General features: G+C 39.8%; 1 protein-coding gene across 4 annotated transcripts in view; it reads left to right on the forward strand.

The window, feature by feature from the left end:
• The window catches only part of dip2a (disco-interacting protein 2 homolog A), a 167,562-nt gene that overhangs the window by 78,868 nt on the left and 60,873 nt on the right, over positions 1–27,821 (forward strand). For all 4 annotated transcript variants that reach the window (XM_041806693.1, XM_041806694.1, XM_041806695.1 and 1 more), the window contains exons 2-4: positions 15,422–15,493; positions 26,051–26,170; positions 26,253–26,372. In XM_041806693.1, the coding sequence (XP_041662627.1) occupies positions 15,422–15,493; positions 26,051–26,170; positions 26,253–26,372 (312 nt within the window). The remainder of the gene's footprint in view (positions 1–15,421; positions 15,494–26,050; positions 26,171–26,252; positions 26,373–27,821) is intronic.

A 27,821-nucleotide genomic window follows, 5' to 3' on the forward strand; every position in this document is an offset into this window, starting at 1 on the left:
CAGCCTCCATAGCTCTTGTTGTACAGTGTGTTAGTGTGTGTGTGACACTGGTATGTGGGAAGGTGGTGGGGGGCAGGGGTCTGCTTTTGACACCCTAATCCTGCAGCCTAGTTTGGCTTTGTGCAGAGACCTTCGCTGGGAGGAGAGAGAGAGATGGAAAGAGAGAGAGTGTGGGAGAAGGAGGGGGTATCGGGGTAGTGGATTGGGGAGGGGAACGGTGGGGAAAAGAGTACGAGGGAGATGGGGCTGGTTCATTCTCCTGCTCTCACTCTCTTTGAAAGGAAACAAAGGATGCTGGAGGGCCTAACTCCTGTCAGCTGGACTTCTTTGACTTTTCATGTTAGCAGGTTAGCGTCCGCTGCCCTGCAGCTGGTCTCCCTCCGTCTCTCGCTCTCCTCCCACTGAAGACGTCCAGTTGCTGCTCTGCATGTGAGTTATGTCCTCGTGTCCATGCATGTTAAAACTATCTCTGCCGTGGTCATCTCAGACTTTCTCCTGCTTCTTGGTTTTTGTGATTTGTCATGTAGACCAGTGATACTCAGCGTGTGGCTCTTTTCTGATTATTTGTGGCTCTTTTCTGTCTTAATTTGAAACATTATCCCCCCAGAAAAGCTTAGAAAAGGGAAACTTTGACCTCAGACGTGAATCACATTCATCAGTTTGTTTCCTATTCTTCCTACAGAAGGCTTTATTTGTCAAACTTAATTGTCCCATTTATCCCATTTTGCCACATTCATCCCATTTTTGCCCCCGCCTCTCGCCCAATGACAGCTGGGATAGGCTCCAGCCCCCCTGCGACCCTGAACGGGATAAGCGGTATATAAAATGGATGGAAATGGATGGATGGACCCCATTTCTGCCCTTTTTCATCATTTTATGCCACTTTTCACCCAATTCCCCTATCTTTGCCATTAAATGCCACTGTTTTTCCTACATTTTTTGCCCATTTTTACCACTTCTTTTTGACACTTTTTCCCCATTTTTGCCCTTTTTTGCCACTTTTGGCCCATTTAAGCTACCTTTTGCCTTGAAGTACCCCATGCTTTTATTTTTTTGCCCATTTTTTGCCACTTCTTTTGACACTTTTATCCCATTTTTGCCACTTTTCACCATTTTTTTTTGCCACTTTTCCCCCTTTTAAGCTACCTTTTTCCATTAAATACCACTTGTTTCCTCTTTTTTGCCCGTTTTTGCAACTTTTATAGCCTCTTTTATCCATTTTTTTCCCCTTTTCACAATTTTTTTCCCACATAAGCTACCTTTTGCCATCAAATACCACTTGTTTCCTATTTTTCTTGCCCATTTTTGCCACTCTTGACTGCTTTTTGCCCATTTTAGTCACTTTTCTCTCATTTTTTGCCACTTTTCACTGCTTAGATTGTGGCAAAGGTATATTTCAACAGTTTGGCTCTTTGGTTGAGTAACACTGATGTAGACAGTCTACTAAGCCAGACGTGTGGTTGAGCCTGTGGTCTTTCTCTCTCAGTGCTTCTTATTTAAATGCCTCTTTTTAATCCTGTCAGCAGGCTCAGGTACATTTTCTACAACGGTCAGAGCAGTCAGTCCAGTGAAGAATAAGCACTCAGCTGACCATGCACACCTGGAGAAAGCCTCCTCGGTTTGGTCTTTACACATTTACATTAACAGAGTAATGCAGATCTGATAAATCTGGCATGTATTTTCCTGGGGAGCTAATGCTAAAAGACAGCATGCTACATCTGCTTTTGTCAGACTCGACACACACAAGAGCCTAGAGAGCGAACGTGCCCTAAATATTTAGCTGTGCTTTTCTGTGGCTGAAGGGCAGACGGCTTGGTTGCTGGCTTGGCAGAAGTGTTGGCAGACTTCGGGCCAGGCTGGCACACGAACTGACATCAGGAGCGGGTGGGGCTGGCTCTCTGGCTGTCCGTCACTTAAGCAGAGAGGGTTGGCAGTGTGGCAAAGACAGACGGGGTTTTATTTCAAGGATAAGAAGAATTTTGGACAAAAGGTCAGTTTGGACGGAATTAGAATGACACTTTATGTACAATGTTTATATTAAAATGACTGTCTTAGATTCAGATTTCATGTTCTTTATTCTGAAATATTATTTTTGGGGCTTTTTAGATGGGACAGCCATAGGGAGACAGGAAATAGGGGGACAGAGAGTGGGGGAAGACGTGGACCGAGCATGCACTGAGACCGGGAATCAATACTGGTAAAAAAAAAAACATGAATTAACTCTGTTTTACCACAACAATTAAAAACAGATGTTTTAGGCCAGCGGTCCCCAACCTCCAGGCATGGACCAGTACCAACCTAGGGGTCATTTGGTACCAGGCTGCACAGGTAGAGCATAAATAACTTATTTTATGTCCATTTTATTGACTCTCAGAGTCTGAAAGTTGTTTTATTTTGAAAAACGACTGCGTTCCCTCCCCTTATGTCGTCCCTCTTCCGTCTCTTGACACACATAAAGATGCCTGCCTTGGCCACGATTACCAAAAATAAAGCAGTCCAGCTGAAAAATGGAATCTGGACCCCTGAGTCATTAAAGTGGTCTAGACAGAGGGCGATGAAAACATGGATCAGGGTCTTGGCTGCTGAGATGGAGAGAGATAGGCTACGTTCACGCTGGAGTTAACCCTTTAAAACCTACGGCAGGCCTGTTCAATTCGGGGCTGCATGCGGCCCAGAAACAACCCCCAAGTGGCCCAGCCTGTAGTCGTTCCAGAGGTGCAGAGGGCAACTTGTGAAGACCAGAATCCTTGTGTGGTGTGTTTGGGTGTCAGACTGATGGTGGGGAATAGGAGTTGACATGGCTGACTGACTCTGCGCAGTGATCTGTTTTCTTCAGTCCGGTCTCACACCCTACAGTAAGTAAGACAGACCTCTTCGTCCACGTTTTAGAGCTCCATTATCTGTCCTCAGTGTGTCTGCCTTGTGGAGGAATGTGCTGCTTCAGTGTTTCCCTCCTTATTGAAGAGCTCCGTCTGGGCAGTTGTAGGGTAATTCTCTAATGGCCTCAGTGGAGGAACACTTCCACTCAATAGGCGTCAGTCAATTACACTCAATAGGCATCAGTCAGTCGTAGTCAATAAGACCAAACAGAGGACAGCCGCTCTCTCTGCTGTCACATGATTCACCGTCTCTCTTCACAAATTGGATTCAGAGAAACTGTTGAATGCCTCTCATCTCTGGGAAGTAGTTCTCCTTTATTTAGTTTAAAAACAATCAGAAAGATGGCAGCTACTGCAGGAGACGAGCATTAAAACCTTCAGAAGTCTGAACAGGCCATGATATCCCCTCTGTTCTTTCTATCTGTTCCCCACAGCAAACGCTGCAGCAGGTAATTAAAGAGAAAGGTCAGGAGATGACTGGATTGCTTAGTATGCAGGGACAGTGAGCTCTCCAGGGTTTACAGGGAGGTGAGAAGGTTCCATCGGAGGAACAGAGGCGTTAGAATAGGGGATTTAAGTTAAAGGTGGATGCTGTCATAGAAGAGAGAACCCAGTCTTCAACCTGATCCCTACTGTCTATATCCTGTCTTTGTGCTTCTTTCTCTTTTTTATGTGATCCAGTGTGATATATGATGCAGTGAGACTGATATGCAAAACTATTGAATTCATTAAGAGACACAATGAAACAATGTTGAGATAGAAAATGATACAATGCTGTCAATGCAATGATGCAATGCCAGATACCATGATTTGATACAATGCAATAAAACACGATACCATGCCAGTCTTAATATTGGCAACTATTTTTAATTTTAGTCTTTAAAAAAATGCATTTTGGTTTTGGTCCCGTTTTAGTCATTTCTGTCTTTTTAGTTTGAGTCTAGTTTTAGTCCATAGAAAGTTCTCACATTTTAGTCTTTACTTTTAATCCAAGCATTTATTCTTAGTGATGCACGATAGTGGATTTTTGCTGATATCCGATATGCCGATACTTAGTTAGTTAGTTAGTTTAGTTTATTCAATCATAACACAACACCACACATTTTGCACAGTATAGACATTTCAAACAAAATCAATAGTCATGTGTTGAATAATGACTGAAAAGGCATAGGCAGAAGCAAACAGCTTATAAAAGCCTATCCTACATTTTCAACTTTTTAAGCTACCAACTTCCAGCAATGCAAAGAAACAACAAAAGATAATCAGTCACTCTTATACGCTTCAAAGATAGCTTTACAAACCATTTTCTTGAAAACCAAAAGAGAATTACATGTTCTATTTTTGTTAGTCTCAGTCTAGTTTTAGTCATCACAGATCTATTTTTGTTAGTCTCAGTCTAGTTTTAGTCATCACAGATCTATTTTTGTTAGTCTAGTCTAGTTTTAGTCATCACAGATCTATTTTTGTTAGTCTCAATCTAGTTTTAGTCATCACAGATCTATTTTTGTTAGTCTCAATCTAGTTTTAGTCATCACAGATCTATTTTTGTTAGTCTCAGTCTAGTTTTAGTCATCACAGATCTATTTTTGTTAGTCTCAATCTAGTTTTAGTCATCACAGATCTATTTTTGTTAGTCTCAGTCTAGTTTTAGTCATCACAGATCTATTTTTGTTAGTCTCAGTCTAGTTTTAGTCATCACAGATCTATTTTTGTTAGTCTTAGTCTAGTTTTAGGCATCACAGATCTATTTTTGGTAGTCTTAGTCTAGTTTTAGTCATCACAGATCTATTTTTGTTAGTCTCAGTCTAGTTTTAGTCATCACAGATCTATTTTTGGTAGTCTTAGTCTAGTTTTAGTCATCACAGATCTATTTTTGTTAGTTTTTGTCTAGTTTTAGTCATCACAGATCTATTTTTGTTAGTGTTAGTCTAGTTTTAGTCATCACAGATCTATTTTTGTTAGTTTTTGTCTAGTTTTAGTCATCACAGATCTATTTTTGTTAGTTTTTGTCTAGTTTTAGTCATCACAGATCTATTTTTGTTAGTGTTAGTCTAGTTTTAGTCATCACAGATCTATTTTTGTTAGTGTTAGTCTAGTTTTAGTCATCACAGATCTATTTTTGTTAGTGTTAGTCTAGTTTTAGTCATCACAGATCTATTTTTGTTAGTTTTTGTCTAGTTTTAGTCATCACAGATCTATTTTTGTTAGTTTTAGTCTAGTTTTAGTCATCACAGATCTATTTTTGTTAGTGTTAGTCTAGTTTTAGTCATCACAGATCTATTTTTGTTAGTTTTAGTCTAGTTTTAGTCATCACAGATCTATTTTTGTTAGTCTCAGTCTAGTTTTAGTCATCACAGATCTATTTTTGTTAGTCTCAGTCTAGTTTTAGTCATCACAGATCTATTTTTGTTAGTCTCAGTCTAGTTTTAGTCATCACAGATCTATTTTTGTTAGTCTAGTCTAGTTTTAGTCATCACAGATCTATTTTTGTTAGTCTAGTCTAGTTTTAGTCATCACAGATCTATTTTTGTTAGTCTCAATCTAGTTTTAGTCATCACAGATCTATTTTTGTTAGTCTCAATCTAGTTTTAGTCATCACAGATCTATTTTTGTTAGTCTCAGTCTAGTTTTAGTCATCACAGATCTATTTTTGTTAGTCTCAATCTAGTTTTAGTCATCACAGATCTATTTTTGTTAGTCTCAGTCTAGTTTTAGTCATCACAGATCTATTTTTGTTAGTCTCAGTCTAGTTTTAGTCATCACAGATCTATTTTTGTTAGTCTTAGTCTAGTTTTAGGCATCACAGATCTATTTTTGGTAGTCTTAGTCTAGTTTTAGTCATCACAGATCTATTTTTGTTAGTCTCAGTCTAGTTTTAGTCATCACAGATCTATTTTTGGTAGTCTTAGTCTAGTTTTAGTCATCACAGATCTATTTTTGTTAGTTTTTGTCTAGTTTTAGTCATCACAGATCTATTTTTGTTAGTGTTAGTCTAGTTTTAGTCATCACAGATCTATTTTTGTTAGTTTTTTGTCTAGTTTTAGTCATCACAGATCTATTTTTGTTAGTTTTGTCTAGTTTTAGTCATCACAGATCTATTTTTGTTAGTGTTAGTCTAGTTTTAGTCATCACAGATCTATTTTTGTTAGTGTTAGTCTAGTTTTAGTCATCACAGATCTATTTTTGTTAGTGTTAGTCTAGTTTTAGTCATCACAGATCTATTTTTGTTAGTTTTTGTCTAGTTTTAGTCATCACAGATCTATTTTTGTTAGTTTTAGTCTAGTTTTAGTCATCACAGATCTATTTTTGTTAGTGTTAGTCTAGTTTTAGTCATCACAGATCTATTTTTGTTAGTTTTAGTCTAGTTTTAGTCATCACAGATCTATTTTTGTTAGTCTCAGTCTAGTTTTAGTCATCACAGATCTATTTTTGTTAGTCTCAGTCTAGTTTTAGTCATCACAGATCTATTTTTGTTAGTCTCAGTCTAGTTTTAGTCATCACAGATCTATTTTTGTTAGTTTTTTGTCTAGTTTTAGTCATCACAGATCTATTTTTGTTAGTTTTTGTCTAGTTTTAGTCATCACAGATCTATTTTTGTTAGTTTTTGTCTAGTTTTAGTCATCACAGATCTATTTTTGTTAGTCTCAGTCTAGTTTTAGTCATCACAGATCTATTTTTGTTAGTCTCAGTCTAGTTTTAGTCATCACAGATCTATTTTTGTTAGTTTTTGTCTAGTTTTAGTCATCACAGATCTATTTTTGTTAGTCTCAGTCTAGTTTTAGTCATCACAGATCTATTTTTGTTAGTCTCAGTCTAGTTTTAGTCATCACAGATCTATTTTTGTTAGTGTTAGTCTAGTTTTAGTCATCACAGATCTATTTTTGTTAGTGTTAGTCTAGTTTTAGTCATCACAGATCTATTTTTGTTAGTGTTAGTCTAGTTTTAGTCATCACAGATCTATTTTTGTTAGTTTTTGTCTAGTTTTAGTCATCACAGATCTATTTTTGTTAGTTTTAGTCTAGTTTTAGTCATCACAGATCTATTTTTGTTAGTGTTAGTCTAGTTTTAGTCATCACAGATCTATTTTTGTTAGTTTTAGTCTAGTTTTAGTCATCACAGATCTATTTTTGTTAGTGTTAGTCTAGTTTTAGTCATCACAGATCTATTTTTGTTAGTCTCAGTCTAGTTTTAGTCATCACAGATCTATTTTTGTTAGTCTCAGTCTAGTTTTAGTCATCACAGATCTATTTTTGTTAGTTTTTGTCTAGTTTTAGTCATCACAGATCTATTTTTGTTAGTCTCAGTCTAGTTTTAGTCATCACAGATCTATTTTTGTTAGTTTTTTGTCTAGTTTTAGTCATCACAGATCTATTTTTGTTAGTTTTTGTCTAGTTTTAGTCATCACAGATCTATTTTTGTTAGTTTTTGTCTAGTTTTAGTCATCACAGATCTATTTTTGTTAGTTTTTGTCTAGTTTTAGTCATCACAGATCTATTTTTGTTAGTCTCAGTCTAGTTTTAGTCATCACAGATCTATTTTTGTTAGTCTCAGTCTAGTTTTAGTCATCACAGATCTATTTTTGTTAGTTTTTGTCTAGTTTTAGTCATCACAGATCTATTTTTGTTAGTCTCAGTCTAGTTTTAGTCATCACAGATCTATTTTTGTTAGTCTCAGTCTAGTTTTAGTCATCACAGATCTATTTTTGTTAGTCTCAGTCTAGTTTTAGTCATCACAGATCTATTTTTGTTAGTCTCAGTCTAGTGTAGTCATGGGAAAAAGGCTGTTGACAAACATTTTTAGTCAGAGTTTTAGTTAACAAAATGAACACTGTACCATGCAATACAGGGTTTCCTCCAGGATTTTTGAAACTGTGGGGGAGGGCTTTGCCTAATTTTTTAGATCGCTAGTGTCTCATCCCCATCATGAGACACGGTTGATGATGAATATATGTACACAGGTTTACCGCTAATCAGATTATAATCAGGGAAGTACCAAACTAAATGAAATTAAATTTTATCAGCCGTCTGTGTGTGACGACAGACAGGAAGTTGAGATGCCGGTGTTGGTTTTTCAAAATTAAGTTACAGAGCAGGGTCCTGTTTCATGATTACAATTTCAGACTCTTGTTATGGTTTGTAAATTTGTGCAAATATAGACTATATGTTTATATGGATCCATTCATACGATATATTTTACATTTTTAACATCTGAAAAAAAAAATCATAATTCTGAAGGCATGGCGGCTTTTATTTTGGCGTGGCAGATCGCCACGATCAATTACATGAAACCCTGCAATATGATGCAAATGATACAAAACGATGTGATACAATATGATGCAGTACTAGGGCTGGGCAAAAATCAAAATCACGATGAATTGAAATTTTTACCTCGATTCCCATAAATGAATGATGATTCCACCCCTAACCTCCAACTCGGTTTGTTCTGTAAATATTTGTATAATTTCAAAACAAATAACTGAAAGGAGCACAGATGAACAATTTTATGATCATTTATTGAAACAACTGAAATCAAAAAACACATCAGCTGAAATTAAAATGTTTTTTAAGAAGTCACATTTTCCAAGAAAAGTAGAAAAATGAACAACTGGTATAGGCAAACTCAAGACCTACCTTTTTAGCCTGGCTTTTAAGTAGAATTTACTTTATCATCTTAATTTTGTCTGTCTTTTCAGTTTTTATTTCACTGTATCTTAATTTTAGGATTGCCTTTTAGTCATTTATCCTCTTAACATAACTTTACCAAGCTCTCTTTTGTGTTTTTTAACTTATTTATGGTTTTATTGAGCTATATTTTATTTTATTCCAGTGTTGTAAATGGACTACAGAGTGGGGAAGAGGGTGGGATGGGGGGTGTACTCATGTATTTGTCTTTTAATTTTCTGTTGTGCACTCAGAAATATTTAGGCCTAATGCATATAAAATGTCCATCCATTTGAATGACTTAGACTTAATACAAACAGGCCAATAAACTTTATGTGTAGATGAAACAATTAAGAATGAGATTTATGTAATAATACCAATAAACCCAATGTGTTTATTTTTCTGAGTGAGTGTAGAGCACTTTGTGCTACATTTCAGTGTATGAAAAGTGTCGTACAAATAAAGTTTGATTGATTGAACATGGTACGATACAACATCATGTGTTGAGGTACAATATGATGCATTTCAATGCAATACGATGGGATACTTTATGGTTCAACACAATCAGTGTTATGGAACAGTGGACTGCATTAGAACAGAGGATATAATGATTCAAAATGATACTGTATGATTGATAGAATACATTGAAGATGATGAGAGATGATATAAAATAGTCTCTTAATAATGATGCCAAGATCCATTAAAGAGGTGACCTCTGGTGAATAGATCTGTGAATTTAATACTAAATGTCTGTGAAATCAGTCTATCCTTGCAGCATGGGGCCATTTCATCCTCCAAGCAGCACAGTAGATGGAGAAGTAGGAAGACGGGTGTCGTCCCTTTAAAAATGACAGAAACATCCAGAGCAGGACTTCTTAGTCTGCATGGCGAATGATAAAATGTCAGCTCACCATGGTTGGCTGCTCTTCTTTCTTCTTCTTGATGAGTTTTCAAACCTCTGCTTGCATACAGCTCCATACTGATACTGTTTACATAGCACTGTGAGGAGTCATGAAGAAACCTGCTGAATCACATTGTCAGGGAAATTGTATTCTTTTAAATCAAATATTGATATTTGGCAGAAGTGTTTGACATTTGTATCACAGGAGTCTGGACGTTGATGGATAGCTGTGCTGATGTTTTGTCCCACCCCTACTGTCCTCATTTGACACATTTATTCCCAGTTTTTATTCTCTTCCCTCATGCTCCGGCTCCATTCTGCTAGATTCTCTTTTTGTAGTCAGAGCAGAAGGGTGACGGGGTCAAATGAGGTGTATCCCAGTGGTTGTATATATGCTGCAAATACACCTTTTCCCTTCTGACTGTTATTTGTAAAAGGTGCTAAGCTTCCCTCCATGCATCCATACATCCATCTCTCTCTCCTGCGATTCCCCAGGCAGTAGACCGCATATTGACTCTTGAATTATCCTGTTTTTCCCTCATGGAGGCACTCAAAGCTCATTTGAAGAGTGGAAATAGAGTGTCTATCCCTGAATATGTAAAATAAACACAAATATATGAACAAGGAGATGCAAACTAATACTTTTACTGAGGTTGTCTTTTACCATTGATCTCCATTCCTCCATATTTAGTGACAAAGCTTTTTGTTCCCAGATCAAATGATTAGTTTCACTGAGACATAACTTGATGGATCAGTGTGTGCTAGGGGCCACTTGGCCACCGAGGCCTCCAGCCAGAATTTGGAGCTGCCGAAGAGAAAAGGGCCTCTATTGTTTGGTTGTCAGGCTGGTTGGCTGCTGTGGCGCACACACAGACGTACACTGATGTACACGCTTAACAAACAGAGACACTTATCACCAGAAAGAGTCAGTGTCAGGTCAGCCAGCCCGGCCTCTGCACAGCGCTGTATTGTTGTTAGCCTGCAGATCTCCTGGACATTCAACAGTGCCAGCATTCAGCCGTTAGTAGTGACTCAGGAGCAGCAGGCAGCACGGACACCAGTGTGACCACAACACCTGCCTTTACACTAACACACTGTTGTGTGCAAGAGGCTGAAACTGGCAGGGACAAAATCAGACATGATCTGTGGAAGAAGGTTTGTTGTTTGACTGGAGGATGAAATCAGCATGAATATAAAGAACAGTGTCGTCTGCATAGGGATGGATCCTGCACTCGTTAAATGTAGTGGTAATGTTAGAAATGTAAACAGTGAATGACAGTGGTCCAAGAACTGAACCTTGGGGAACTCCCTTTGAAGCAGTGGAGAACAGTCTATAAACACTGACTACCTGAGGGATGATTTTAAACCCATGACAGCCACGCCCACTCCCAGAGTGGGCTGGTCCCTGATAAACCCAGGGAATGTTCCCTTCCCAGTTGTGATTAAGAGATGATATCGATGCATGTGTGTTGGATCAGTAGCATTGGTGCTAGCATCCTGGCGAACATTTACTACATTTTGGAGTTGAAAAGTGTGCCATGCTATGATTGGGTCGGATTTTTAAGATTTCTGTTTGTGCCAATTTTTAACCACAGCATATTTTGCCCTTTTATTTGCCACTTTTCATCACTTTTGTGCACATTTTCCCAATTTTGGCTCTTTTTACCCATTTTTGCCAAATATCAACCCATTTTCACCACTTTTTTCCCGCCCATTTCTGCCACATTTTAACTCCTTTTTAGCACTTTTTCCTACCCATTTTCACCATTTTTTCAGCCATTTCTGCCACATTTTAATTAGGGGTGGGTAAAAATATCGATTAATCAATGCATCGCAATACCCCCCCCCCCCATTCAATATCGATTCAGCAAATTCTCTGAATCGATTCACCTCCTGGCCAGTGGGGGTCACTGTGCGTGGGATTTGCGTTGTATGGTGCGTTGTCTATCCAAGAGGATAGAAATATAATTAAAGTTTACGTGCACTTTACTTTTTCAGTGTTTATACAGAACTGGCATGTTTTTTACTTTTGTACTCCTTCTGCACAAATAAGTTATTATTGTGCAAATTTTTATTTTCAAATGTTTTATTGCTAAAAAATGTGAGGTGACCTGCCACATATGTTCACATTGGCATGAAAATAATTATTAAAAAATTGTCAACAGGTCATTTGTGTATTTCTACTTCTTACTGAATCAACATCAAAGCATTTAAATCAATATCGAATTGAATCGCAACCTAAAGAATTGAAATCAAATTGAATTGTGAGGTTCTTAGCAATACCCAGCCCTAATTTTAACACGTTTTTACCACTTTTTTTTCCAACCCATTTCTGCCACATTTTAACCCTTTTTCCCACTTTGCCCTACCCATTTTTGACACATTTTATTCAGTTTTTACCACTTTTTTTCCTACCATTTTTTTGCCACTTTTCACCACTTGTACTGCCCATTTTGCCTCTGTTAACCAATTTTGCCAGAATTAACCCTTTTTCACCACATCGTATGCCAATTATTGCTGATTTAAACTGCTTTGACACTTTGTTACTCTCATTTTTTCCACTTGTCACCCCCTTCTCACCACCATTATTCTTAAGCCATTTTTATGACTTGTCACATTTTTTGCTTCTGCTGTTTTTCCACTTTGAACCAACTTTTGCTAATTTAAACCCATTTTGCCCCATTTAACCCTTTTTGACCACCTTTCTGACCATTTTGCCACTTTTTAACCCTTTTCACCACTTTTTCTGCTGTTTTTACCATTTTTGAGCCATTTTTGTGACTTTCCGCTTATTTGTTTGCTTCTTTTAACCCGTTTTATTCTGCTTTAAGAAAAGGGTTGGCTTGAATGAACACATTTTTTTTAGCTTTGATAAGAGAAGATGTTGTTTAGATTAAAAACAAAAATGCTTATCACAGTTTAACTTTACAGAGATCATGATTTTGCAGACCCCCCCCCCCCATTTGTGGCCTTGCATGGAGCTGATGCTTTCAAAGTCCAGTTTATTTAAAAGAAGAGAACGCTGGACTAAAGTCAAATTAATTCATTGATCATGGTGTTTATTATTATCTGTTTTCAGTGAAGAGAAGTGAATTTAATCTGTGTTTGATTCATAAATAGCCAGAACAAAGTTTCCCCAGTGGTGGTATGAAGAAATGAGATCACATGGTAGGATTTCAATCAATTTATTGAGACTGGCCCTTAGACGTCATGTCTATTTTTTTACTTGATGACACCCTCTGAGCGCCTGTACGGCTGACTGTGAGGGACACAGTGGGACTATTTAGTGGTGATATAACATCCCGTGGAAAATCTTACCCTGAGCGGTTGACTTTTGTGAACATTTCTAGCTTCCTGCCAAAACAATCTGTCATGTCAAGAAGCTGTTTGGCTTCGACGCTCCTGATGGCCTGTCTGTTTTCTTTGACTGGCATGTTTTCCAAGAGGCCCCTTCTTTTTCCTCGGCTTTGTTGTTGATTTTTTGATCTGAAGGGGTGTTAGGGCTTGTTTGAGAGGTCAAACAGGGGAGCAGAGTTATGTAGAGACTCGGTCAGCCCTCTCTTAGAGAATCAACTTTAGTTTGTAGAAGATCAAGCTCCTGCCTGATCTGGAGAAGCACGGCGACATCTCCCCTCCTTTATTTAGCCAAGAGAAACCAGAAAAATTCAAGTTTAGGGAAAACTTTTAACAGTTCCCCTGGACTTTGGTGTGTTTGACCTTTATTGTCATTTTGGTGGCAAGTTAATTTAGTGATGAGCCCAGTTGTTTCTTTTCTTCTTAAAAAAGCAATAAAGGTCAGTTTGTGAAGCAGTCCAGCTGTCCTGATACACATTCACAGATTCTCTCTTTCCCAAATGTCAAATCATGTGAAGCTTATTAGCACCATTTCTATTTTGCTGTCATAAGACCAGGGATTGTAGTGACCCTGTTACTTCTTGAATGCCCCTAAGTTTGACTTAAGAACCCAGATTCTTTAGCATCATAGTTTTTCTTTCTTTTTAAATCTCTATAACATTTTAGGTAAGCACTGATGCATCAGTTTAACACCCATTTAGGCCAATATCAGCCCCTCTAGTACACCAAACTAATAAAAGGAGATTTTTATTACCTGTTGGACAAACTCTGATCTGTTTTCATGGTCAGATGTGAGAGGAAATGTTGACACGGTGCAGTCTTACACCAAAAGAGGTGATGATAACATGGGTGTCGGTATCAGCATTGATGACAGCTTGGTTAAACTTCAAACATCGTATCAGTACTGGTCAGGGAATTGGGAAATCAGGGATTGTGAAGTGGGGCCAATGGCCCTGGCATGGCTATAGTTGTGCACTGCAGCAAATTAATGGCAAATTTTACAACAGGACTTCCAGGTGTTGGGCCAGGGGTTAGCGCTGTTGCCTCACGTTCAGAAGGTTCCTGGTTCGTTTCCAGGTCAGGGTCTTTCTGTGCGGAGTTTGCATGTTCTACCCATGCATGCGTGGGTTCTCTCTGGATACTCCAGCTTCCTCCCTCCACCAAAGACATGCTTGTTAGGTTAATTGGTGACTCTAAATTGCCCTTAGGTGTGAGTGTAAATGTGCCTGGTTGTCTGTTTGAGAAAGCTTCACCTCCTCCACCCCAGCCTCCTCATTTACAGCAGTGGTTCTCAACCTTTTTGAGTCACAACCCCCAACTTAACATGCCGTGACCCCACCCCCCCCCACCCCCCGCGGTCCATGGTGCTGAAACAAAAAACGGTGCAGGTATACTGAAAAACCAACTGAAAAATGTACTTAGAGTTCTTACTCTACTCCCTTTAATGGTTGTCAATAAAACTCTGGCTCTAATTTCACTCTAATGTCAGTGGAGAAAGATAGCGGAAACATAACTAAGTGAAGCGATCATCAACAAGGGTGAGATAGAAAAAAGCAGCAGCTTTGCCTCTCGGGATGAGCTTCCACTCAAGATCTTGTGGGCTATTTCTGTATATGATGAACAACATGTACAATAAATCTCAATAGATTCTTGTTTTTCATGACATACTGTCTTCACCTCCTCCACCCCAGCTTCCTCCTTTATATTCTAAAGCTTCACCTCCTCCACCCCAGCCTCCTTCTTTATAGCATAAAGCTTCACATCCTCCACCCCAGCCTCCTCCCTTATAATCTAAAGCTTCACCTCCTCCACCCCAGCCTCCTCCCTTATATTCTAAAGCTTCACCTCCTCCACCCCAGCCTCCTCCTTTATAGCAGAAAGCCATTACATTCAGATTTATGCTTCTATGGATTAAGTGCTTTTGAACTATTGTACTTTAAAGACAAGGCATGCTTATATTTTTCAAGCAGAGCCTTCTCCGCCAACTAAAGCTGTTCATCCATTCTGCAGTAAAATGAGCTTGTCATACTATTGCTTTGCCTTTTGTGCTCATAACTCTTTATCTCTTTTCCCTGCCTTATTTTTTTCTCCACATTTATCTTAGTTAAATTCTGGCACAAAAACTCTTTACCTTGATATTCCTCTCAGATGGGGCAATTAGAATACCATGCAGCTTGATCTTATTCAGCAGACCACCTTCTAATTATGTGTCGGGAGACAGCTGAGACAGATTCAGTTCATGCTGATATCAGCAGACTTTTTACTTCTGTTGCAAATATGATGACAAAAATGTTCCAGACGCACCAGATAAATGATCTTTTAAATGTCTCTTGGTGCTGATCTTATCATTGGGTACGGATTAACTGCCATTTGTCATAGGTAGCATCATTTCCTGTGTGAAGGTGAGAGAGGAACGTTCAGAGGGCGAGTGCTGGTCGTCTGCTACAAACCTCCTCTGGTGCCCTGTGGTGCCAGTGTAATCGGCTGGAGAACAAACACACACAAACACACACTTTACCATGGCACAGCCGGGCTAATGACTCATCTCTCTTTCTCCCCCCTCCTCCTCTCCTTTCTCTCTCTCTGTCTGTCTGTTCCTCTGCCTTTCTCTGTCTCTGTCTGAACAGGGGACATCACTCAGAAGGGCTATGAGAAGAAAAGAGGCAAGCTGTTGGCACCATACATCCCACAGATCCAAGGTAAGGCACACAGGCCTGCAGGAAATTTACAGTCCAGAACAGAGCAATGTTTACTCTGGCTGCCTGTTAGCATAACAGTTAGCATGGTTACCTCGCTATGGCAAACAGAATAAGATCAAGACTTATAATGTTACAATGATGGATGAGGAGGGGAAATACTGCTTTTAGTTCACAGGAAAAAACATCTGATCAAAGAGAGAGGAGATATGAGTGAGAAATAATAACTGAAAATGTAAAAGAAAAAGTTTAAAGCAGAGCAAAAATGAAAAATGTTGACTTTAAAGTTGAGTTATTCAACTAGAAAAGTGATTTTGCTACCATTCTACCAAATGACAAATAATGTGGTTATAATGTTGAAGGATACTGTGGAGAAATTCACCACATTTTAATGCATCTGCTGTGATATCTGTTGCTTCAGGTCAGGACTCTAACTACTATCCTGTGAATCATGGGTGTTTTATTAATTGCTCCAGCAGCTGTGTGTCATAGTGTTTGTAGAGGCCAAGTGACTGAAGGTGCTAACCAGCCAAGACGAGAAAGACATCCTATAATGGAGCTGTAAATACTGGGTTACTCTGCTGGAATGATGACTGGTCTAGACCTGGGCTCATTATTTCAGACTAGCTGTGCTGCTCTGCTAATGCAAATTCCTATGAAGAGGAATTATTTGTTTGTTTTTGCATTTTCATATTTCTGTCTCGCTGTTTTAGCAAGGCTCTGGCTTAGAAAGTCAGGGAGAAAAGAACCCTATGACCACTAATCTGCCCTCCCTGAACGTTCCGGTTTAGTTTGGCAGAAAGATAAACATTTCTTTGTGAAATGACAGACCGTTTCTCCTTGATGTGGCTGTTTATTGAGACTTCACACACAAAGGCACTTTCTTTGTAAAACTGTAAAAATAACAGAGAACATAGTTTGTTGCTATACAGCATTAAAATAACATTTTTACTGTAACCAAACTGTATTACACGTCTTAACGTGTTGCTCTGTAAAGCTAGCATACCATCTCAATCTTCTCACACAAAGTCAAAAAAGGTCCGTTAGCTTAATGCTAACACATAATAGAAAATCCCATTTAAGGGCTCACAAAAATTAGCATTAGGTTATTTTGTAACTATAAAAACAGAAACTTAAATCTTACATTTTCAATGCAGAACCTCATATTTAGTCAAAAATAACCATACTTGCAGGTGTATGTTTCCTATGACGGAGTATTGAGGCCACACGAAGATAAAAAAAAAATTTAAAAATAAAATTATTGTTTTTTTCTTTTTGATATTACGAGAATGAAGTCGTAATATTACAAGAATGAAATATTACAAGAAAGACAGTCTGCCACGGATCTACGACAGAGTATTGTCCTGATTCTGATAATAATTTGATACTGATGTGCCAAAAGATGAAGTATTTCCTTATTTGTTAAACCGAAAGTAAAGTATAACTTCACAAGATGCTCAACATTGCTCATTTTAACAGAGGCCACGCCCCGGCAGACTTTCTTTCTTGTAATATTTATTCCCGTAATATTACGACTTTATTCTTGTAATGTCAAAAAAAAAATCTTTTTATTTTTTTCTCTTCGTGTGGCCCTAATACTCCATCGTAGTTTCCAACACTCTTTAAAAGTGAACTTAAAACTGCTAGCTCAAGCTGACATTAGCTGACTCCACTCTGCCTCTTAGCTTCGTCCTCCTGCTTCTCCCTGCACTGACCTACGGTGGCCGTAAAAGGACAAAAAAGTCAAACCTTAAAAGGAACCCTGCATGATCAGACAGGCCTTGTTGGATAGGTTTTTGTTAACTTTGCAAAGCAGATGGATACGCCCATTTGCTTGTTCTTTACTGGCGAATCCGTCTTGCTAAGCTCCTGTCTGAACTGTTTGGGTCCGGTTAGAAAGTGACAGGACCAATCAGCGACGAGGGGCAGTACTTTTAGGCACGGCAGAGTCGTGACGTAAACAAGCAGCAGCAAGAGGCCATTGCAGTTATGGCAGAAGAGATTAGCGTGGATGCTGCTAAAGTGCCAGTTTTATCAGAACTTCACGACATTTCTGTTAAAAGAAGAACAAAGAACAGCGGTGATTTGTTTTCTTTTCAAAAACCACAAAAGTCGAGTACTGACATGTCTATGTAGTCGCTATGTTTCAAGTTATTCCCTGTAGCTGCGCGCGCACACCTCGATAGCGGCTACTTCATGTGTTTTGTTGCTCTGATGGCCCGTAGAGATATCACAGAACATTCATCCAATCACACTCTGAGTTTTTTTCAAAGCATCTGCCTTTTCTCAAACGTTTCCTATTGAAGCTTTCCCTGGCATGTCAGGTTAGGTTTTTGTATCTCTTGTATGGATATGGAACTAAAAAAACAGTACATATCTGCATTTTGAGTATCTGAGATTATAAACTTACCAGGAGGCCGCCATGTTTTGGTCCGCGCTGGCACTGTGACCTCACAGTTCAGCAGCGCTCCTCACCATTCCTATGCAGTAACCGCTGTTTCAGACTGGCAGCCAGAGTTGAGGCTGCATCTCAGATACGCAGCACGTCTCACGGGTGGAGAATTTTAAGATTTGAGGTCTCTTCTATTTTTTATTTGCATCACCAGCGGTTATCTGTCCATCTAGACAGGAAAATGATAAATACAGAGCCATATTTGCCTTCTTGTAGCAAATGTTTAAGTCCACATCTGCAGATATTGTTTGAAATCAGTTTATTGATGAACCATATGACGGCCATGAGCTAAAATGTGTCTGTTTAAAGTTGTTGCCTGAACTTCTACTCTTTATGAAGCTTTCTGTTTCCACATGGTTTAGGTAAAGATAAACACAGTATGAAAGCACTTCCGGTTTGCGATTTTCAAAGTAAAAGTCCACTTTAGCATTTCTTCGGAGAAACTCCGTCGTGTGTACATACCGCTTTTATTTTGAAAAGCTCACGGCACGCTTCCGCTCTACACTGAACCCAGTCACTTGTAGGGAGTTTACTGAGGTAAAACTTAGGATGGCAGAGCTTTGACAGCAGGGAAACTAAACCAACACACAGCAAACTCATGTCAGCAACAGCTGCAAGCAGCAACACCGTCTGAAAAACGTTTACTGCTTACACCAGTGAGGAGCTCATAGGGAGCGCTGCAGAACTGTGACGTCACACTACCAACGTGGACCAAAACATGGCGGCCTCCTGGTGAGTTTATGAGCTCAAATGTACTCAGAATGCAGATATGTGGGATACTTAGTGAGATTTTTAGTTCAGTATACATTTGAGTGATACAAGTATCTATCCAACAAGACGAACTTATCTGATCATGCAGGGTTCCTTTTAAAGACTCAGCTCAACCATATACAGAACTGTTATGATGACATAAATGCCCTTAGAGGGCAGCACTCTTACCCTGCTATATTTTCTCATTATCTGCCTTTGTTGTTGCCTGTTTTTGGCGCTGCCCACATTTAGATGTAACCTTGTTTGAGTATTTTAAGCTCTGGTCCTGCAGTCAGGAAGTCCCAGCCGCCTCCGGCAGACTACATGGCTGGGTTAGTTTGTGGTGAATCCCACTGCAGATGTATTGTCTGCATGCTCCATGCCTCTCCATCCTTCATCAGACATCCGCGGCAGTCTCTGGTTTGGCTTGTTATCCAAACACCAAGCTTCAGTGGAAACCAGAGTCTGGTGTGGGATGCTCTCTTAATGCTTTCCACTGAAGTTAGGAGGCCTGTTATTTAACTCAGGCGGATCATCTCCTTTCTTCCTCTCTGCTCCCTCTGCCTCTTTGTCATCCTGGATTCATGAGCCTTTTTCTCTGTTGTTTATTGTTTGATCCATTCAGTTTGGATTCTCACAGCTAAAGAAGGGAAGTGATAAATTTGCAATGGATGGACTTTTAAGTGGGTGAGGTTCTATATATATATAACACTCGCTTCCAGCTGGATGAATACATGTGTTGGAAATTAATGACACATCCATCCAGCGCGATGAATCAGTGGGTTACAGGGCTGAAATAGGAGACCAATAGAGCTCCATAGAAAATTTCATAAGCTGTTTTACAGCCTTATATTTCACAGTTGTCACACTGTGGAGCTGTACATGTGCCAAGAGGAATAGCATGGGGCAGGAGATTGTTAACATCAAGGAAAGGGGTGGACTTATTTCTTCTTCTGCCCTCCTTGTAAACTCTAAATGTAAATATGTTTTTTAGGGAGTCAAACTGTAGGTTTTTATAGGAGTGATTTCTGCAGATTAAGGTATAATACAGTTTTAACCTCATAAATACCTTCTTCTCCTTACAGGTTTATTTTCTCACCGTTAGTGTAGTCATCTTTCTTCAGTTATTCCAGCACATGCCAAACACACAAATGTAAGTTATGTACAGGTCATTGACCCAGCGTGTTTTCTCACTAGGAAGTGAGACGCTGCACACGTGCCGTCAGCCGCCATGCTGGCTAAGTGTCGGCATCAGACAGGTGCTAAAAATTCATCAGGGCTTGCGATGGACCAATAATAACATCTGCTGTGACGGAGCAGGCCCCTGATTGGTTAATGTGGTGTGTCTCTGAAGCATGTTCTGCCCAGCAACCGGGTCTGGTGTCCTGGCTTGTTTTATAGACCTGTCTCCTCTGGGAGCTGGGGGAACGCTGTAGTGCGACTGGGCTGTCAGAGCGATATAAGGGACCAGCATATATTGAGGTGTTAATGCATGCTCCAGGGATACTGAGTAAGGCTGTGTGTGTCTAACTCCACGCTGTACTCGTCCTTAGATGTCCTCAGGCCTTATTAAATCTTGTTTTGAAATTCCTGTTTTTAAACAGATTTAGTTGAAGCCTGTGAGAACGTTGCTCAACATTTCTGTGTGTCTGGGACTTGCTGACTGTGTGGGGCTTACTGATCCTCACTAAGCTGCCGCTGACAAGCCGGCCTGGCTGACGGCTTGGTACCCGGCCCCGTGTCTGACTGGACAGCCAGCTAGCTGCTGGGTCCAGCAGGTTTAGACTCATGAGTCTGTCTTCTTTAATGGTAACACTTGAAGAGGGTCGCTTCACTGTGTGGCTCTAATGGTCACAGGCCAGAAAGCATCACAGCAGCCCTAACGCTGCCCACAGTCTGGTCATGGTTGTGACATAGCTACACTGTAAATGTAGCCATCCACATGTGGATCTGTAGACCTTCTGTTATTGCACAGTGTGATGATAGGATCTTCACCTCTGCTTCTCCTCAGCTTAAAGCCCACTTATTCCAGTGAATTAGAGCAAACTTTGTAACACTGAGACTCCACAAATGTAACACAGATCTGCAGCTTTTCATGTAACTATTCAACAAATGTAATAGCAGTAGCTAACGCCAAACGTTTCCCCTTTACCGAGCTGAAAACTGTCAGAGAAAAAGTGTACATTATGTGTTGTATTTAGGGTTGTTCTGATTCTGATACCAGTATCAGAAACATGTCAGATACTGCTTAAAATGCAGGTACTGGTATCAGCGAGTACACAACTTTATGCACCAATCCGACACCCTTTGGCTTAGCTTTATATTTTACTTCGTTTAGCCATGCTAGCTGTTAGCGCTATGAACCAGAAATCAGTTCTTCTTTGCTGACAGAAAGCATGTCATGCACGCGCTACCGTTGTTAGAGCAGTGACGCAGTGTTAATTTTGGCAGCTGTTTTTAATTTTACTCTTAGTTTTAGTCTTTAAATTAAATGCGTTTTAGTTTTAGTCTAGTTTTAGTCCATAAAAAGTCCTCACATTTTAGTCTTTACTTTTAGTCCAAGCATTTATTCTCTTACCTAAATCTGGTACCAAATCATGGTAGTGTGTTCTCTGTCTAACCTGGGGTCCCTGCTTTCTACAGCTGAGAGGCAGAATAGATACAGATGTGTTGTTTATTGACGGATTTACCCACAGTGGAGAAATATCATGGATTTTGAATGTCCGACAAAAATGACATTACATATTTAGTCTAGTTTTAGTCATCTTAATGACAACTAAACTCAGTTTTTGTCAGTTTTAGTCATCACAGATCTATTTTTGTTAGTCTTAGTCTAGTTTTTGTCATGGAAAAAGGCTGTCGATGAACATTTTTAGTCATAGTTTTAGTCGACAAAATTAACACTTCAGTGAAGAACCAAAGGAGCCATGGCAACAGCAAAGAACGGAGGCTTGGTGACAGTTTTTCTCTGAATGTGATCGTTAAAATGCCTTCCAGACCGGCGCTGTCACACACAACAAGAAGTGACACAGTTTATCAAAAGTTAAATCGCTTTTCCTCTTGAAGCTAGCCGTTGTTCTTTCACGTTCACGCTATTGATGCCTTTGAATCCGTACAGCAGCATTTTCAGCAAGCTCGGAACTCGTGTGACTTTTTGGGACTTTAATGATTAAATCCACACCAGTAAACCCCATAATGAATGTCTTTTTTATCCATTCTATCGAAATACGGATGTTTATTACCGCTAGCTCGAATGCTAACTGCCATATTGTGTACTCTTGGTGAGGGTCTGTCAGCCAGTTGCAGGCTCTTCTACAGTCACGTCATGCTGCCCAGATAGAGCACGATACAGAGAGGTAGAGAGGGCCTGTGCTGCAGCCCACTGTATTACTGTTTTTTTAATATTTAGCTGTACAACTCAATAATCAGCAAAAAACAACTTTAGGCTCACAGAGATGCTGGACATTATGATTCTAGTTGTTGAGCCATGTTCTGAGTCAAATAAAGGTCTGAAATAATTTACTCATCTGCACAGTCAGTCCAGAGAGTTCATACTGGTATCGGATCAGTGCTCGGTATCAGCCGATACCAAACACCTTGGTATCAGAATCGTATTGGGGAGGAACATCTCTAGTTAGGTAGGTGTCCTCCAACCTCTCATCCTATGGAGCCCAGAAAGGGACATCATTATGGTTTTATTATTTTAGAATTCATGCATGCTCTCTATTTCATACACCACTTTTATAAATGAACATGCATTTATAAGTGAACAGCATAACAGACGAACTATTGTCATACGGATATTAGGGGTGGGAGAAAGAACTGATACAGCAGAGTATCGTGCTATTTCCTCTGGTGATGTATTGTTTCCTCTCATCCACCAAGGTTAGATTTTTAAAAACTGCAAATATGAACTGAAGTCTATGACAGTGGAGAAATAAAATCAATTGTTTGTCCAGCAAGGTTGGCAGAGGTGACGGTCATAGAGCAGGAGAAAGTTAGTTCAACAAACATGGCAGCACCAGGGGAAGGACATCAGGAACGCAAGCAGGGCACGAATGAGACGGACACGACACATGAGGTTTACAGGAAGTGCTACGTGAAAATAAAACACTGAGGAAACACGACAAACATGAGGGCAAGACTGATGCTGAATCAGCTAAACTGATGAAAAATGGTATAGACTGCAATATATGGTATTGAAATACTCACAGTATGCAGAATGTTTAAAATTGCAATAATATGGAATCGTGACCCGAGTATCGTGATAATATCATATCGAATGATTCCCACCCCTACAGTATAGGGAGCCTAGCAGACACTCAAAGTTTTACTCTGTCTCCATGGTGTGGACATCTGCTGGTAGAAAGGTGTGTTTCTAAGATTATTACTGGGGCTTTTGCTTTTATTTTGGTAGGACAGCTGAAGAGAAACAGTAAATATGGGGTTAGATAGTGAGGAAGACATTCACCAAGGCGACCAGTGCGTTGATGACCACAGCCTTAGAAATGGGCGCCTGCTCTATGAACTGAGCTAAATCAGTGCCCAGGAAGAAATCTTTAAAAGTCAGCGCTCATGAGCATCTTTTTACACTAACACAGGGCACTTGAGCAGCGCAGCAGGGGTACAGCTTTGCCTCCCTCCTCAGAGATTTGGGATTCAGTTCTTCTTAGTGGTTTCACTGGTGTGGCTGTGCATTTTAATGTAATTGTGAGGTTTGCACAGAAGAACTGGAGGGAACGAATGTCTCTGCAGACTGTAGCATTAGTATTCTGTAGGTAGGTGTTGTTGGACTAAGTGGGATAAGAGACTATTATGATTTACAGAAACTAACATACGTGTTTTATATTATTTAACATGCAGAGCCTCCTCCTCTATAATAGGGCTAAGATGAAGGTTTTCCCTCAATAACTAATGGGTGAGAAGTTAATCTGTGAAAGCTCAACATAATTCTCCTATACATTAATCCTTCCAGTGGAAGAAGAACCACTAAAAGAGCTCAAACCATGACCTCCCTTCAGGCAGTGGTCCCGGTTTCTCACATAAGTCTCTCAATGAAGCTAAGATGAGAACTGCATCAACTACATGAATCACAGCCTGCGTCACATGGAGCGCTGACGACTTTGAGTGTTTGGTAATTTTAGTGTTCTGTCGTCAGATGATGTCTTTCTGACATTCATGGTGCTTAATAACCTCCTCTCTGTTACGGCTGTGTAATTTGCATTTGGTTCCCCTTGGAAAGCTGGGAGGCGTCTCGAAAGCTGCGCGAGAGGCCGGATTAATTGAAGTGAATGCTTTCACAAGCCGGAGCTACGGTATTAGAAGAAAGCAGCATAAATATGGATTACCTTTAACCCTCAGGCATCACTAGGGACGTTTTTGTCCATTTGGGCACATTTTTCCTCTTTCTCTGCTCGCCATCTTGGCTGTGGCCGTGCATATGGTCCAATTTTTTTGTAACAAAGTGTCTTTCTTGGCAAATTTATGATTTCAAATTTCAATTGCTCTAAATGGCCAGGGAACACTATGAAACAAATTTACTACCCTTTAAAGTCATTAAGGACAAAAACATCCACTTCCAAAAAACTGCTATAAAACTTAACAGATAAATATTTTTTCTTCTTTTTTTCAGCATAAATCTCTTAAACAACTTCAGCTGTGCTCAAAACTACCAAACATTTAATCATTTTAGAATTTTAACCCTTTGAATGCCAGTTTGATTAATGAAGGTCCGCACAAAAAATGTGAAATCTTCCTTAAACTAAATGTTGGATGGCTGGGGCATTATTTCTAAATCCAGCTTGGACACGTCAATGATTAGCCAAAATATTGACTTTGATGCATTTTTAGTTTTTGTGTAGGATCTGATTTAAAATTTACCACCCTTTCAGGTCATTAAGGACAAAAACGTCCACTTCCAAAAATGGCAATAAAAGTAGTATACATTAATATTTCTTTCTTTCTTTTTTTTTTGTAAAAGCTTCTGATCAACTTCAGTTCTGATCAAAACAATCAATTATTGATAATTGTTGGGATTTTAACCCTTTAAATGCCAGTCAATGGGACGTTTTGATATAAAAATGACTCGAAAATGTAGTAAACTTTAAATCGGATGCTACACAATAACTAATAATGCATCAAAGTCAATATTTTGGCTAATCTTTAACATACCCAAGACTGATTTTAAAAAAACATCCCCCAGCCCCCAACATTTCTTTTCTGAAAAAAAAAAAAAAAAATTTCTGTTTTTTTTTAGAAAAAAATATTACTGTCCTCTATTCAAACTGGCATTTAAAGGGTTAAAATCCTGAAAATTATTCAATATTTGATTGTTTTGATCAGAACTGAAGTTGATCAGAAGATTTGACCAAAAAAAGCAGAAGAAGTATTAATGTATACTATTTTTATTGCTGTTTTTGGAAGAAGTTGTTTTTGTCCTTGAGACACAAAAGAGCCAGACGTTGAGTATCACTGGTTTAAAGCATCATAACAGAGATTTGAGGTCAAAGGTCGGGGCTAATGGCATTGGAGCTTTCCTCCAATCAGACTGTAGCATTTTTTTGTAATTTGAAAGGATTGTATTTCTCTTGAGTGGGCGTGGCAACATTCAACAGACACGCCCACACCATCCTGGAGCAGATTTTACTGCCTCATTTTTCATGATTTTGAAGCTTAGTTTTATAAACTTAGAGAAGTTTTATTAGACTGAAATTTGACCTGTAGGTTCATAACACAGTCAGGTGTCATAAAACAAACTTAAATACAGATTTATTTTCTCTTTACAGCCTCATTAAATCGAGCTAAAAAGCTTTGGCTGTAGGGTTGAAAGGGGACCCAACTGCAGCCAAGATGGCCAACATAGGAGTCGCTATACATCCAGTCCATGCCAGAAGTCCCAAGCGGAAGTTTGTTCTTTGTGCCAGTGTTTGTCAGTCTTTTTCACACCTAAGCCTAACCCTTGGAGCTGGATCTCAAATATATCACCTTCCCCACTGCCTTACCCTGAACCTAACCACTCTGGTTTTAATGCCTAAGCCTAACCTTAGATGTACGGACTTCCGGTTGAGACTTTCGGTATGGATTGGATGAATGTCGGCTGTCTTGTCTGCATCAAGGTACTCATGTAGGGTTGGGGAAAAACAGTCGAGCTGCTGGGAGTAGCACACCTGTAATTCGGCCTTTAGCAGCTCCAAAACAGTCATCCTCTCTGTTGTTTTCTCTCCAAGTCATACAGATGCATCTACATTTCTGTTTCCTGTCCAATATAAAACCCATAAAAGGGCTATAATTTAGCTGCTGTTGTGCTGTAGGGGAACACTGGTTTAATTGGCCCTCTCTCTGTTTTAATGTCTCTACAGGTGTAGATCCTTCTCTGCAAATCGACAACAGGATCCAGTCCTCCTCACAAGCAGTTCTCCCAGGTTCCAAGCACAACAAGTCTCGGGCGCCCAACACCCGTGATGAACGCTTCAGATCTGGTAAACTTCCATCCATGAGGGCTTTAAACACCCGCTGCTCTCCTTCATGGTGCAGATTAACTTTGTCCATATGTTCTCTCAGATTTGCACACAGAAGCCGTCCAAGCAGCTCTGGCAAAGTACAAAGAGAGGAAGATGCCAATGCCCTCCAAGAGACGATCTGTGTTAGTTCAGTCTTCTGTGGAGGCATGCACCCCGCCAGGTGAGACCTCTGTTCACCGAGGGCAGAGTTTGTCCTGTGCACACATGGTCTGGGTTTAGGCCGACACTGGCCTGTTTACATGTGTTCCCATGAGCATCAGAGCGTAGGTTGTGACACTCAGTGATTGAAGGTGATGCTGTTGCCACTGGAAAGAAATGTGGAGCTTGATGAATGCAGCCATTCTTTCCACAATAAAGAAGTCTTTTCTCACAATGTGTTCCCAGGCAGACCTTCCCACATGAGTTGCATAATGGAAGCATAATCAGATTTTTAACACAGTTAAAATGTCGACCTTCTGCTGGATTGTGTGGGCAAGGTCATTTAAATGTTTCTCATTTCTGGATTCTGTAGTTTCTTTTTACTGGAAGTAAAATGACCAAAAAACAACTTTTGTGTTTTAACATATCTTTAAAATCTTCCAGTGTCTTTGAGAGATGTCTGCAGGTTTGATGACTGAAAAAGTCTCCTGAACAGTGCAGTAGCTTTTTTTGGTGTGTGAGATTTAATTGGTGGGGGGCCTGAGAGCCTCACGCTCTGGGTAAAGAGAGAGGACATAGCGGTGGACCGAGTAACCGGATTAAGAGCTCAGACACTGGAGTTTGAACAGGAGAAGGAGGGGTGGTTGTCATGGTTTTTTCAGTCGTTCTGATGGATCTACTGTAATCTGTAAGCAATAAGGCATAGGTATAGCTAAAACCAAATCACACAGTCCACTGTCATGTGAGAGAATCCAGGGCTCTGATGCTGTTAGGAAGCAGATGATGACTAGAGATGATATGACGTTTTTAAACAAGACTTCTGGCACTTTCCTTAGATGCATTAACTTACTAGTGGCCATGGAGATGCTTAACCACTTCATGTAGTTCAGTCCAGTTGGGCTGAGTTTAGTTTAGTTCAGTTCAGTTCGGTTTGGTTTGGTTTGGTTTAGTTTATGGTACGTTCACACCAGAGCTGTTTGGTCCGCTTTAACCGAACTCTGGTCCGTTTTCCCGGATAGTCCGGTTCGTTTCGAGTGGTGTGAGCGCTCACACGAACTCTGGTGCGGACCAAACAAGCAGACTCTGGACCACCTAAAACAGGTGGTCTCGGTCCGCTCGCTAACGAACCCTGGTGCGGTTTGTTGGAGGTGTGAACGCAAAGCAGACCAACTTGTGAACCAAAGGCAGGATGAGGCATGAAGCGTAATGATATACGATTAATATGTGATTTAATACGCTCAAATACATGTCAGTACCTCGCTTCCCATCTGTGTAGCCATGGCAACACGTCGTAGTCCATGCTGATTTATTTGTCTCGTGTAAAGGACGACATGCTGGACAGCTCATTACCTTGCCGGCTGCTCATAATGCCGAAATGCAAGAGCAGAAACCACAAGACAGCGTAAATTCTGTGTTTTTTCATTGTTTATGTGGAAGAAAAGACTGGCGGAAGGAGTTTCGTCTTCTTCTA

Source organism: Cheilinus undulatus, linkage group 15, assembly GCF_018320785.1.
Source record: "Cheilinus undulatus linkage group 15, ASM1832078v1, whole genome shotgun sequence".
NCBI classification, from domain to species: Eukaryota; Metazoa; Chordata; class Actinopteri; order Labriformes; family Labridae; genus Cheilinus; species Cheilinus undulatus.